The sequence below is a fragment of the Ovis canadensis genome, chromosome 2 (assembly GCF_042477335.2).
Source record: "Ovis canadensis isolate MfBH-ARS-UI-01 breed Bighorn chromosome 2, ARS-UI_OviCan_v2, whole genome shotgun sequence".
Classification (NCBI taxonomy): domain Eukaryota; kingdom Metazoa; phylum Chordata; class Mammalia; order Artiodactyla; family Bovidae; genus Ovis; species Ovis canadensis.
Window position 1 is genome coordinate 186,516,931 of NC_091246.1, and position 14,987 is coordinate 186,531,917.

The window sequence follows — 14,987 nt, forward strand, 5'->3', positions numbered from 1 at the left end:
CCACCAGGGAAGCCTAATAGGTATGATCTAAATCAAATTCCTTATGATTAAACAGTGGCAGTGATCTGACTCATTGCGACCTCGTGGACTGTAGCCTACCACGCTCCTCTGTCCATGAGATTCTCCAGGCAAGAATACTAGAGTGGGTTGCCATTTCCTTCTCCAGGGGATCTTCCCAACCCAGGGATCAAACTCGGGTCTCCTGCATTGGAGTCAGATGCTTTAACCTCTGAGCCACCAGGGAAGCCCAGTGATAAACAGATTAAGGGATTAGATCTGGTAGACAGAGTGCCTGAAGAACTATAGACTGAGGTTGAAAACAATGTATAGGAGTCAGTGACCAAAACCATCCCAAACAAGAAGAGATTCAAGAAGGCAAAGGGGTTGTCTGAGGAGGCTTAAAAATTATTGAAGAAAGAAGAGAAGCAAAAAAATCAAAGGAGAAATTTCAAGGTATACTGAATTCAGAGTTCCAGAGAAGAGCAAGGAGATATAAAAATGTCTTCTTAAATGAACAATGAAAAGAAATAGAGGGAAATAATAGAATGGGAAAGAATAGAGATCTCTTTAAGAAAATTGGAGATATCAAGAGAATATTTCTTGCAAAGATGGACATGATAAAGGACAGATAGTAATGACCTAAAATAAGCAATAGAGATTGATAAAAGGTGGCAAGAGAGAACTATGCAAAAAGGTCTTAATGTTAACTATGGATAATCCCTATGGTGTGATCACCCTCCTAGAGCCAGACATCCTGGAGTTTGAAGTCAAGTGGGCCTTAGAAAGCATTACTACTAATGAAGCTAGAGGAGGTGGATGAATTCCAGCTAAGCTATTTCAAACCCTAAAAAGATGGTGCTGTTAAACTGCTGCACTCATTTTGTTAGCACTTTGGAAAACTCAGCAGTGACTGCAGGAGTGGAAAAGGTCAGTTTTTATTCCAATCCCAAAGAAGAGCAATGCCAAAGAATGTTCAAACTAGAGTACAGTTTCACTCATTTCACATGCTAGCAAGTTTATGCTCAAAATCCTTCAAGTTCAATTTCAACAGTATGTGACCTGTGAAATTCCAGATATACCAATTGGGTTTTAAAGAGACAGAGGGACAAGAAATCAAATTGCCAGCATCCATTGGATCATGGAAAAAGCAATGGAACTCCAGAAAAATATCTGCCTCTGCTTCTTGAACTATGCTAAAGCCTTTGGGTGGATCAAAACGAACCATGGAAAATTCTTAAAGGGATGAAAATACCAGACCACCTTACCTTTCCTGTCTCCTGAGAAACCTGTATGTGGGTCAAGAAGCAACGGTTAGAAATGGACATGGAACAACTGACTGGTTCCAAATTGGGAAAGGAATAGAACAAGGCCAAATAATTGTCACCTTGCTTATTTATCTTATGATGCAGAATACATCATATGAAATGACAGGCTAGATGACTCACATGCTGGAATCAAGATTTCCAGGAGAGATATCAGTAATCACAGATATGTAGATGATAGCATTCTAATGATGGAAAGTAAAGAGGAACTAAAGAGTCTCTTTAGATGAGGGTGAAAGAGGAGAGTAAAAAAGCTGGCATGAAACTCAACATTCAAAAAACTAAGATTATGGCATCTGGTGCCATCACTTCATAGCAAATAGAAGGGGGAAAAGTGGAAGCAATGTCAGATTTTATTTTCTTTGGCTCCAAAATCAATGCAGACAGTGACTGCAGCCATAAAATTAGAAGACTCTATCTCCTTGGAAGGAAAGCTATAACAAACCTAGACAGTGTATTAAAAAGCAGAAACATTGGTTTGCTCACAGAGGTCTGTATAGACAAAGCTTTTTTTTTTTCCAGTAGTCATCTAGAGATGTGATAAAGAAGGTGGAGCTCTGAGAAATTATTGCTTTTGAATTATGGTGCTGGAGAAGACTCTTGAAAGTCCCTTTGACAGCACAGAAATCCAACCAGTCAAGCCTAAAGGAAATCAACCCTACTTCATTCAGGGATGGACTGATGCTGATGCTGAAGCTCCAATACTTTGTCACATGATGAGAAGAGCCAACTCATTGGAAAAGACCCTGATGCTGGAAAAGAATGAAGGCAAAAGAAGAAGGAAGCAGCAGAGGATGAGATCGTTGGATAGCATCGCCAACTCAATGGGCATTAATTTGAGCAAACTACAGGGAATTGTGGAGGACAGAGGAGCCTGGAACACTGCAGTCCATGGGGTCGCAAAGAATTGGACAGGACTTAGGGAATGAACAACAACAACATAGTCACTCTCACTAATCCAAAAGAAAGAACTCAATTTTTTGTTATGTAAATCCAATTTCTTAATGTTTCCCCTTAAGCAAGAGAAAGCAGTCTATAAGTATAGCCTCCATCATTTAATTTTCAAAAACAATTGTATTGATTTAACATGCCACTGGAGTTTAATTAAAAAATCATCAAATGGGCATCTATGTTTGTGTGTTTGTGAAAAAGTGAGCAGCGAGGATGGGAAATTTGAATTAAATCATTTTCAATTGATTGGTTCCAATTTTGCAGTCTTTTCATTTTTATATTTACAGTAAATTTATATACACATCATCAGAAATGTATCTTCAATAACTTCACTTGCTGAGTAAAAGATTTCAGGAAGATGTATTAAATATTGTATGTTATACAATTTTCCAAATTAAAAAAAGAGTTTGATAAACTGTTAATAGCCGTTCATATTTTCTTAATTTTTGAAGGGCACATCTCTAAGCACAATCATATGTGAAGATATGGAAGTTATTTTCTGAACCAGTTTCAAAACTGTCTTTAGTCTAATTGTGAATCATTTCTATTCAATATGCAAGATACTTTTCCATTCATCTCACCTTTCAAAAACACACATATGCCCATGTGCCTAAGGCAGCACTGAGTTCACTTTAAAAATATTATCATGCTTGTATATTTTAAATAATAATTCAAACTTTTGCCAAAATAAACCAATTATTTGTCTAATCCATGCATGTATTGATAGTGGTTGGCAGCACAATTTTCAGATGCCCTTTTGAGATTGTTATACGTGCTTCTGTTTTTTAGAATGAGGAGCCCGTGTTTTCTAGAGATGGTAGCAAATTCTTCATGACAGTTCCTGTGAAGCAAGGGGGTCGTGGAGAGTTTCACCACATAGCTATGTTCCTGGTCCAGGTAAGTGCTGTGTTCCTCATGTGGTTTGTCTTCGTTGCCATCCACATGGCATTCTGCATCTATGGTTAATATCTGTGGTATCCAGTCATATATCCAACTCAGGGATGTTTTAGGAAAAGGGTCCCCATCCATAGCCTTAATTCAAGTCACCCACAAAACATTTTCAGCATTCAATAAAACTTAGTGAGATACACATGTGTGCTATGAGTTGAGGGCCTTGGGATATAGAATTTAATAAATAGAAAGAACCAAACTCCTACTTTCAAAGATCTGAGGAAACTCGAGAGACAATTTCTCATTCAACAAATATATATCACCTATTTGGTACAAGTAATGTTTTCAAAATGTTATAAAATTTTACATACCTGAAGCAACCTGAATGTCCATCAAAAACTGAATAGTTAATACGTTATGGAACACTCACAGAAGAAAATGCAATGCAGATTCTAAAAACCAGGATAAAATAGATTTATTAAGTGTTGTCAAAGTCACAAAGTCTGTGTTACATTTTTAGGGACTTTTTGATAAAAAGAGAATAAAGTGTTATTTTTCCTCTACATTTCAAGTGAATGTTAGTTAACCAGTTTATACAGTTTTACTAATTATAAACTGAATCAGAGAATTCACAATAAATAATTAAAATATGGTAAGATTATGAGTCAATTTGAAACTAATTACCAATAAAATATTCATGAGAAATAAAGTTTCCTTCAAAATCAAATAAACAGTCTAGTCACAGGTAAATGATGATTTATCAAGATAAAGCATTGTGGATAAATTGGAATCTTTCTTAAGAATGTTATAAACATACTAGCCAAGAATCAATTTCATGCTTACTTTGTTGTTGTTCAGTTGCTCAGTCATGTCTGACTCTTTGTGACCCCATGAACTGTGGCACACCAGGTTTCCCTGTCTTTCACTATCTCCCAGAGTTTGCTCAAACTCATGTCCGTTGAGTCAGTGATGTCATCCAACCCTGTTGCTTCCTTCTGCTTTTGATCTTTCCCAGCACCAGGGTCTTTTCCAATGAGTCAGCTCTTTGCATCAGCTGGCCACAGTATTGGAGCTTCAGCCTCGGTATAAATCCTTCCAATGACTATTCAGGTTTGATTTCCTTTAGGATTAACTTGTTCAATCTCCTTGCAGTCCAAGGGACTCTCAAGTGTCTTCTCCAACACCACAGTTCAAAAGCATCAGTTCTTCAGCACCACAATTCGAATGGGTGATTATCTTGTGGCACAGATGGTAAGGAATCTGCCTGAAATGCAAGAAAGAGACCCAGGTTCAATCCTTGAATCTGGAAGATTCCCTAGAGAAAGGAATGTCTAACCATTTTCAGTATTCTAGCCTGGAAAATTCCATGGAAAGAGAAGCCTGGCAAGTGACAGTCCATGGGGTCAAGAGTTGGACATGATTGAGCAACTTTCATGCTTACTAAGAATAGAATAAAAATAAATGTGGCAAAAGATCCCTAAGCAACCTGAGTGCTTTTATGTTCTTAATATCTTCAAGTCTTGTGCATGTTCACAAAATTTTACCATTATCCATATACATATTTACATTGGGCAGCTCAGAAACTTGAATTCTTAAAGTCAATGTCAATAACTTAAAAGGCAGCACTTTTCCGAAGTCTGTACTATTAAAGTAATTGTCATGATTTTAACTTTAATTTTAAGCAAAGCTGAAATAAATAATTTGACCATACATAATTTCCACAGTGGAGAAGTAGATCATTTTTCAAGGTATATTATTAAATTAGAAAAATAGCTTATAGAGTAATATATGATGTGATCTCATTTATGTTTTTAAATAAATGAATGCATTTGTATGTGAAAAAAATTGGAGGTGATTCTACACTGAACTATTAAATGATTATAACAGACAGATGATATTAATGGAATACTTTTTGATGTTTATGTGAACTGGAGGAAGCTTTACCAGCAAATTGCTGACTTGATTCACTTTTGCTTGTTAACCATAAATTTTGTTATCATAAATACTGGGGGATATACTTGTGCCAAAATAATAAATCTTCCAAATCTTACAATTGCCTGTGGTGACATCTTATTAAAATTTTAATTATCGGCATTTTTATTCAGTAATCTGAATACAAACCCAAGTAGTCAAAATTATATACAAATTGTGAATATATTCATAAGATACAGAGAAAGGTAGAGAAAGATGTGTAATACATCTATAGATGAGTAAACGTAACATAAATGCACTTTCATTGGCTCAGCAGGTAAAGAATCTACCTGAAGTGCAGGAGACACAAGAGATGCGGGTTTGATCCTTGGGTGGGGAAGATCCCATGCAGGAGAAAATGGCAACCCACTCTACTGTTCTTGTCTGAAAAATCCAAAGGACAAAGGAGCCTGGCAGGCTGAAGTCCAAAGGGTCGCAAGGAGTTGGACACCAGTGAGCAACTAAGCATATCTTAAGTGTTAGTCGCACAATTGTGTTAACTCTTTGAGACCCCATGAACTGTAGCCCACCAGTCTCCACTGTCAGTGGGATTCTCCAGGCAATAATACTAGACTGGGTTGTCTTAGAAGATAGTCTATCCAACAAAGTAGGAAGTGAAATGTCTTTTTGAAAGTGTGGAGTTGGCAGAGTGACAGTCAGGGATGAACATGTTGGCATGTAAGAACTGAGGTATTTATATACCTAACAAAATTTTCTTTACAAGCCTTGGGAAGAAATACCTCCTGTCTCCCAATCAAACCAGTCTGAAATGCAGTCTAATTCATTATTTCTGAAATATTCAGAACAACTTCATAGAGCAGATGTGTTTACTTTGTTCCTCTTCCATATGGAGATTATAACAAAATTTCATTGAACTAGAAAACATTTTTATATATTCTGGTTGCAGTTCAGAGAACTTGTGGTTTGCCTCACTGAGAAATAAACATGGTTGCATGATTATTTGAAGATATTTTGGCAATGTGGCTAAAGATAACCTACTTTGTTAATGAATCAGACGTCAGTGCCTAGGTAAATACAGTTTATTCTTAAGTTAACACATATATACACACAGAGAATTTTAGTAAATATTTTGAATCTCTTTGCCTCAATTTTAAAATAGCTAACAAAAAAGCTCTTTAATGAATTGTTTATAATTACCATATTGACATCTACGTATATGCACACTATAAAAATTTGTAAAGTAATAACTGAATAAACTATATAAAGGTATATATAACATCAAATATGGTCTCATCACCCCACACTGGCACATTGCAAATCAGTTGTTATATATGTTTTGAATTCCTTTTTACATGAAAAATATGTCATTTTTCACCTAAAAATATGCAAAGCTATATATTTACTTGTAACATTTAAAGAGTAATTTATGAGTATTTTCTCACATCATTTAATTGCATTCCTAATATTTAATATCATTTTGAAATGTGATTTTAATAGCTACTCAACATTATGTCCAGTAAACATATCATACCATATTTAATTGAATTACTTTTAATCATCAAATTTATTTCTATTTTTGATACTAAAAAGTATTCAAAGGTAAACATTATTCCTATAAATATATATTTCTAGATATCAAAAGGTACCTAGGCAAAGTGTATGTGTACATATATCTTTGCTTAGGTTTTGATATAGAATGTAAAATTGGCCCTCCACAAATAGTTTAATAATTTACTGTCTAAACGGTAATGCATGTCACCAGAGATGACTTTTTACCCCTTCTTCCTTCCTTTTATATGCCTGAGGATGCCACCTAAATTGATGTGCCCAGAGAGAGAGAAATGATAGGGACAGAGAGCTTAGCAGCCAATAGTCAGGAAGACTACTTTTGTAGTACTAGATGCTAAGCCACATTTGAGAGCTTCCCCATTGACTGAAAATAGATTTATCTTTTTGAACTGTCTTACCAAATGAAAGTAGTAAAATTTTGCAAACATTTGTCTCTCTTACACAGTTTGTAGGTAAACAAAAATACATTGGTTATACACCAGGCTACAAATGAGTGTTTAGGATATATTCATTGCATAAATGGATGATTTTCCTTACAAATATTTTAGTGTTTTTTCCCCCTCATTTACAAAACTAATGCTTATTAAAATAATTCCAAAATATAAAAGTAGAAAAAAATTATGACTTATTTTCCTCCAGTATTCTTTAAAGTATTATTATAATTTTATGTAAACTATAGCATTTTATCCTGATATTTTAATTTAGAAGCAAAATCGTCCCATAGTGGTAAACAATTTTGAGTGCGATTCTTTTGAATATTCATATTTAGTTGACTGGGTGTACCTTCCCAGGTGGCACTAGTGGTAACAGATATGCCTGCAATTCAGGAGACCTGTGTTAAATCCCTGGGTAGGGAAGTTCCTCTGGAGATGGGCATGGCAACCCCCTCCAGTATTCCTGCCTGGAAAATGCCATGGACAGAAGAGTCTGGCGGGATACAGTCCATAGAGTTGTAAAGAGTCAGATGATTGAAGTGATAGCACTCACACACCTACTTAACCATGATTGTTCAATGTTTCAATTAGTGACAATTAGCTGTAGTTATAGATTTCACTATGTATAAAACTTACTTTATTATAAATTATTTATTTAATTTTAGTTAACAGAACTGGAATTCCTATATCAAAAGTAAAATATTGTTAAGCCCTATATATTTCTGGATACTTTCTATATAAATATGAGAAAACACAATTTATGAATGAGGTTTCTCTGCTTTTATATATTCTGTTAAAGATAATAAAAATAAAAACTGAGTCTTCCAAAAATCTATATAGTTCAGTTCAGTTCAGTTCAGTTCAGTCACTCTGTCATGTCTGACTCTTTGCGAACCCATGAATTGCAGCACGCCACAGCTCCCTGTCCATCACCAACTCCCGGAGTTCACTCAAACTCATGTCCAGTGAGTCAGTGATGCCATCCAGCCATCTCATCCTCTATTGTCCCCTTCTCCTCCTGCCCCCAACCCCTCCCAGCATCAGAGTCTTTTCCAATGAGTCAACTCTTCGCATGAGGTGGCCAAAGTATTGGAGTTTCAGCTTTAGCATCATTCCTTCCAAAGAAATCCCAGGGCTGATCTCCTTTAGAATGGACTGGTTGGATCTCCTTGCAGTCCAAGGGACTCTCAAGAGTCTTCTCCAACACCACAGTTCAAAAGCATCAATTCTTCGGCACTCAGCTTTCCTCAGAGTCCAACTCTCACATCCATACAGGACCACTGGAAAAACCATAGACTTGACTAGATGGACCTGTGTTGGCAAAGTAATGTCTCTGCTCTTGAATATACTATCTAGGTTGGTCATAACTTTTCTTCCAAGGAATAAGCGTCTTTTAATTTCATGGCTGCAATCACCATCTGCAGTGATTTTGGAGCCCCCCAAAATGAAGTTGACACTGTTTCCACTGTTTCCCCATCTATTTCCCATGAAGTGATGGGACCAGATGCCACAATCTTAGTTTTCTGAATGTTGAGCTTTAAGCCAACTTTTTCACTCTCCACTTTCACTTTCATCAAGAGGCTTTTTAGTTCTTTTTCACTTTCTGCCATAAGAATGGTGTCATCTGCATATCTGAGGTTATTGATATTTCTCCCAGCAATCTTGATTCCAGCTTGTGCTTCTTCTAGCCCAGTGTTTCTCATGATGTACTCTGCATATAAGTTAAATAAGCAGAGTGACAATATACAGCCCGACGGACTCCTTTTCCTCTTTGGAACCAGTCTGTTGTTCCATGTCCAGTTCTAACTGTTGCTTCCTGACCTGCATATAGGTTTCTCAAGAGGCAGGTCAGGTGGTCTGGTATTCCCATCACTTTCAGAATTTTCCACAGTCTATTGTGATCCACACAGTCAAAGGCTTTGGCATAGTCAATATAGAAATAGATGTTTTCCTGGAACTCTCTTGCTTTTTCGATGATCCAGCGGATATTGGCAATTCGAAAATCTATATAAGCTAACATAAAGTTCCTTCTGAGTAGAGTGTGCAATATGCAGTGTTGGAAACAGTTTGATTCAAGCAATGATGCAAACTCTTTTTTTACAATAGACCACTTTAGATAGTTTCCTTTCACCTTCTCCCTATGGCATTCCTTATGTAGACTCTAATTTCTGAGGTCCCATATTTGGAAGTATAATATCCTCTATCTTACAATGTAAGTTGCAGTTAAGAAATGGTTTTTGTCAAGGACATGGCTCCCTTTTTCCTCTCTAATATGGAATAAGTAGAGTTGCGGTCATGTTAAGTGGTTCAGATTTATAAGCATAAGCAATTGCCCAGTTATCTTCCAAAGCTGTGTTAAATGAAAAATTTTATATGTTGGTGAATTCATTCACTCTCTCTATTCAGCAGTACAGAGTTTTGCTCATGAGAGCTGACAGTTTCACTTGGAATAATTTTAAATTATTCATTACAAAAACAGTAGAAAATAGCATGCCCCCAATCCTCAATTCTATCACCTAATCAACCCAATACAATTTTTTCATTACATTTCACTGTTATATCTGATAAGGACATTGTCTGAAAACAATTCTCTCACCTCACTTGTTGAATAGACAATAAATTAAAGCATGCTATTTTTAAGCACTGCAATATTTCCCATACTTAAAAGCTGCAAAAATTAAACAGAACTTATTATAAGAAATGAATTAACAGTGTATAATTAGGTGAAAAGCATGTGTGTCATTAAACTTTTACTGATACCAATGTTTTCCACTTGTGAATATAAATATCAGTATTGAACTGTCTGAATAAGATAAACCCTCTGCCAATTCAAGGAAAGGTGCCTGGTTTCTGATGTCTCAAATAAAAACATTTTATTTCCTAGATTTTCAGTTCTTTTAAAAATTAATGAAGTTACTAGTTTTATTGCTGCTCTTTGAAAATTAAAAGTGAAAAATGAGTTCAGTTTGAAGCATATTGCCATGTTGCCCTGTCAAAATTCATAATCAGTGTTTCTATTCTACTAAGTTAATATAATAGAGATTGTGGTTTCACAGAAAGAAAGAATTATTTCTGTGAAGTAAAATAATTATTCTTTCCTACTTTGTTAAGTTACCTTTCCTGTGATTATATTTCTACTGATGGCGGATGGAAAATTAAGGTAAAGACACCCCCTCATAAAGACTAGCCAAGTCCCTTGTTATTTATTTTAAATTTACTGTATGGGCATCAACCATATTGTGATTGGTACTGGGATTATTTACCCAGAGTAGAGATCAAACTTAATATGCTCACTGTTATGATATAACTAGATACTATTATTGGAAAAATAGCTTATGAGTCTTATAACTATACAAGATAGTCTATGATGTTACATGTGAATGAAGTGCCACTTATTCCCCAAGCCCACAGTGGCTGTGGCAGACATAAAATAAGCAAAGAAATTATAGGTGTTTGAATAAAGTGCAAAGGTTTGTGAGGTTGTTATTATGGCTACCAACAAGAGATATTTTGCTTCTACACTTAGAAGTATATTTTGATCCTAGATGCATCATTGAATGTGTAATTTTAATTTTCTGTACATTGTTTTCAAACAATTTTCATGTCATTGGATTTTTACTCATGATCACTTTTAATATGGTCACTCTTATTTCCTTAAAAGACACATAAACACACACCAAAATTCTCTGAAAATCAAAGTATAATCAATCTAGAAATCTGTGAAAAAAAGCCTATCTCCAAACAAATATTGATCAGAATCTCTTTACTTTTTAATGTTTTGAGATTTTGTTCATCGAGAAATTGAGCACCAAAGATGCATTAAAACCTTGAGCTGTTAGTATTCTTTCTGTCCTTGGCCCACTCAAAACAGGATCAAAATGAGTAAGTAAGGCCATTCACTGGGTGGTTGTCCTGTGGAAATTCAACAATTAAATATGAGACCTCAAAACTCCACGACAAATTTTAGGCTGTGTCAAATCTCAGAAATTTGTTTTTATCTTTGCATTTATACTTTTTTTCAACAAATGCTTGTAAAGTGCTATAATTTATCAGACAGTATATGAAGAAGTTAAAATAAATTACATGCTTGGTGTTGACTTTGACCCGCTAGAACTCCCTTTAAGAATATGGAATAGTTGATTTAGGGAGATGTTTGAAATACCAATGTGTACAAAAAGTCACAAGTGTTTTGTTTTTTTTTTTAAAGAAGATTCTAATACCACCTGTACATAGTTAAGTGACCATTTAATTTTTGCCTCAAGTAGTCTAGAAAAGTGTGCATTTAATAAAACTTTCCCACTTCAAAATCTTAGATTCTTTATATATTTATACCAAACATGTTATTCATGTTTAACATGTTATTCAGCTAATAGCAACCATGGTAACTTTATATTTAAAATATTTGAAAATAAAGTATACTTTCTAAATTTATGGTGAGTTAAAGTATATATGTAATTCCAAATAGGTAAAGGAGTACATCAAGGCCTTATATGGTCACCCTGCTTATTTAACTTATATGCAGAGTACATCACCCACTCCAGTGTTCTTGCCTGGAGAATCCCAGGGACGGGGAAACCTGGTGGGCTGCTGTCTATGGGGTCACACAGAGTCGGACACGACTGAAGCGACTTAGCAGCAGCGGAGTACATCATGAGAAATGCTGGGCTGGAAGAAGCACAAGCTGGAATCAAGATTGCCAGGAGAAACATCAATAACCTTAGATATGCAGATGATACCACCCTTATGGCAGAAAGTGAAGAGGAACTAAAAAGCCTCTTGATGAAAGTGAAAGAGGAGAGTGAGAAAGTTGGCTTAAAGCTCAACATTCAGAAAACTAAGATCAGGGCATCTGGTCCCATCACTTCATGGCAAATGGATGGGGAAACAGTGGAAACAGTGTCCAACTTCATTTTTGGGGGCTCCAAAATCACTGCAGATGGTGATTGCAGCCATGAAATTAAAAGATGCTTACTCCTTGGAGGGAAAGTTATGACCAACCTAGATAGCATATTCAAAAGCAGAGACATTACTTTGCCAACAAAGGTCCATCTAGTCAAGGCTGTGGTTTTTCCAGTAGACATATATGGATGTGAGAGTTGGACTGTGAAGAAAGCTGAGTCCCAAAGAACTGATGCAATGAACACATGTAAGCATGGAAAAGTAAGGAAAGATCTTTAACAGAAGAATATTGTTCAGTTGCTCAATCCTGTCTGTTTCTTGGCAACCCCATGGACTGCAGCATACAGGCTTCCCTGTTCTTCGTCATCTCCAGGAGCTTGCTCAAACTCATATCTATTGAGTTGGTGATGCCATCCAACCATCTCATCCTCTGCCATTGTCTTCTTCTCCTGCCTTCAATCTTTCCCAGCATCAAGGTCTTTTCTAATGAATCGGTTATTTGCATCAGGTGGCCAAAGTATTGGAGCTTCAGTTTCAACATCAGTCCTTCCAATGTATAGTCAGGACTGATTTCCTTTAGGTTTGACTTACTTGATCTCTTTGCCGTCCAAGATACTCTCAAGAGTCATCTCCAACATCACAGTCCAAAAACATTGATTCTTTGGCACTCAGCTTTCTTTATGGTTCAACATTCACATCCGTACATGACTACTGGAAAAACCATAGCTTTGATTAAATGAAACTTTTTTGGCAAAGTAATGTCTCTGTTTTTTTAATATGCTGTCTAGGTTTGTCATAGCTTTTATTCCAAGGAACAAGCATCTTTAAATTCCATGGCTGCAGTATCTGTCTGCAGTGATTTTCAAGCAGAAGAAAAGAAAGTCTGTCATTGTTTTCATTGTTTCCCCATCTATTTGCCATGAAGTGATGGGACCAGATGCCATGATCTTAGTTTTCTGAATGTTGAGTTTTAAGCCCGCTTTTTCACTCTCCTCTTTCACCTTCATCAAGAGGCTCTTTAGTTCCTCTTTGCTTCAGAAGAATACTATGTAATAAATATAGAAGGGCTGTTACAGTGAGAAAATCACTTTGAAATGATAATTTAATCAAGGAAAGGTCATGAATCATTGACAAAACTACTGAGCAGATAGTTCATTGAAGAAAACCTAGTTACATAAAGTGCATTATCATCACACTTTTAATTTCAAGGTGAAATGTATTTTTGCAAAAAATGTATCTCCCAGTTACCCTGTAAGCAGCATTGTTAAAAGTGAGAAGACGAGTACCAGTGTGTTTCCTGATGTGAAGTATAAGTTCAGTTGCTAAGTCATGTCCGACTCTTTGCAACCCCATGGACTGCAGCATGCCAGGCCTTCCTGCCCATCACCAACTCCTGGAGTTTACTCAAATTCATGTCCATTGAGTCAGTGATACCATCCAACCATCTCATCCTGTGTCATCCCTTTCTCCTCCTGCCTTCCATCTTTCCCAGCATCACGGTCTTTTCAAATGAGTAAGTCTTTGCATCTGTGGCTGAAGTATTGGAGTTTCAGCTTCAATATCAGTCCTCCCAATGAATATTCAGGGATGATTTTCATTACAATGGGCTGGTTGGATCTCCTTGCTGTCCAAGGGACTCTCAAGAGTCTTCTCCAACACCATAGTTCAAAAGCATCAATTCTTCCACACTCGGTGAAGTAAAAGAGGTATCCATTATCACCTCTATAATATCCTTGCCAAAAATGTTAGTCTAAATTTTATCATAAAAAACAGATAATCCAGAATTCTGGGCATTCTATAAGACTGCTCGACCAAGAGTCTTAAAAATGTTCAATGTTTTAGAAATCAAAAAATGATAGGATAGCATTTACCTTAAAAGAGACTAAAGAGGCAACAACCCAGTGCAATTATCAGATAGATGATAGAAAGATAGATAGGTAGATATATAGAGATATTTGGGTTACTTAGGGCAATGTGGATATTAGAATATAGACTATACATCTAGATGATATTAATGTTATTATTATTTGAACTGTGATGTTGGAGAAGACTCATGAGAGTCTTTTGGACTGCAAGCAGATTCAACCAGTCAATCCTAAAGGAAATCAGTCCTGAGTATTCAATGGAAGGACTGAGGCAGAAGCTGAAGCCTCAATACTTTGGCTACCTGATGTGAAAAAGTGACTCATTGGAAAAGACCTTGATGCTGGGAAAGGTTGAGGGGAGGAGGATAAGGGCACAAGAGAGAATGAGATGGTTGAATGGCATCATGCAGTCAATGGACATGAGTTTGAGCAAGCTCCTGGAGTTAACGATAGACAAGGAAGCCTGGCATGCTGCAGTCCATGGGGTCACTAACAGTTAGATATGACTGAGCACTGAAATGAATGTTATTATTTGGGGCTTCCCAGGTGGTGCTAGTGGTAAAGAATCTGCCTGCCAATGTAGGAGATGCAAGAGATGTGGGCTCAATCCCTGGAGTAGGAAATGGCAACCTACTCCAATATTTTTGCCTGGAAAATTCCGTGGGCAGAAGAGCCTGACAGGCTACAGTCAAAGAGCTGGACATGACTGAGCAGCTGAGCACATAGCACACACAATGTTATTTTCATAGGAGTGATATGCCATTTGCTTATATGAAAAAATATTCTTACTTTTGAGAAATGCATACTGAAATATTTAGAGCCAAAATAGTCCGATGTTTTCAACTTAGTTTCAAATGACTCAGCATACAAATAAAGGGGGAGGGTGAATATTTGAAATGTTGATGTTTGGTGAATCTCAGTAACACTCAAATAGATATTCATGTCCTTTTCATTAACCTTTCTACAACTTTGAAAATTTTCTTAATATAAAGGTGATGGGACATAAATGGGACATGCTGCTAAGCTGCTAAGTCACTTCAGTCATGTCCCACTCTGTGCAACACCATAGATGGCAGCCCACCAGGCTCCCCCGTCCCTGGGATTCTCCAGGCAAGAACACTGGA

The 14,987-nt window shown here is 36.5% G+C and overlaps 1 protein-coding gene across 1 annotated transcript in view; it reads left to right on the forward strand.

Moving 5' to 3' along the window:
* Positions 1-14,987, forward strand: part of DPP10 (dipeptidyl peptidase like 10) — a 769,909-nt gene that overhangs the window by 687,187 nt on the left and 67,735 nt on the right. Inside the window, exon 13 of the mRNA XM_069577778.1 lies at positions 3,063-3,170. Within this exon, the coding sequence (XP_069433879.1) occupies positions 3,063-3,170 (108 nt within the window). The remainder of the gene's footprint in view (positions 1-3,062; positions 3,171-14,987) is intronic.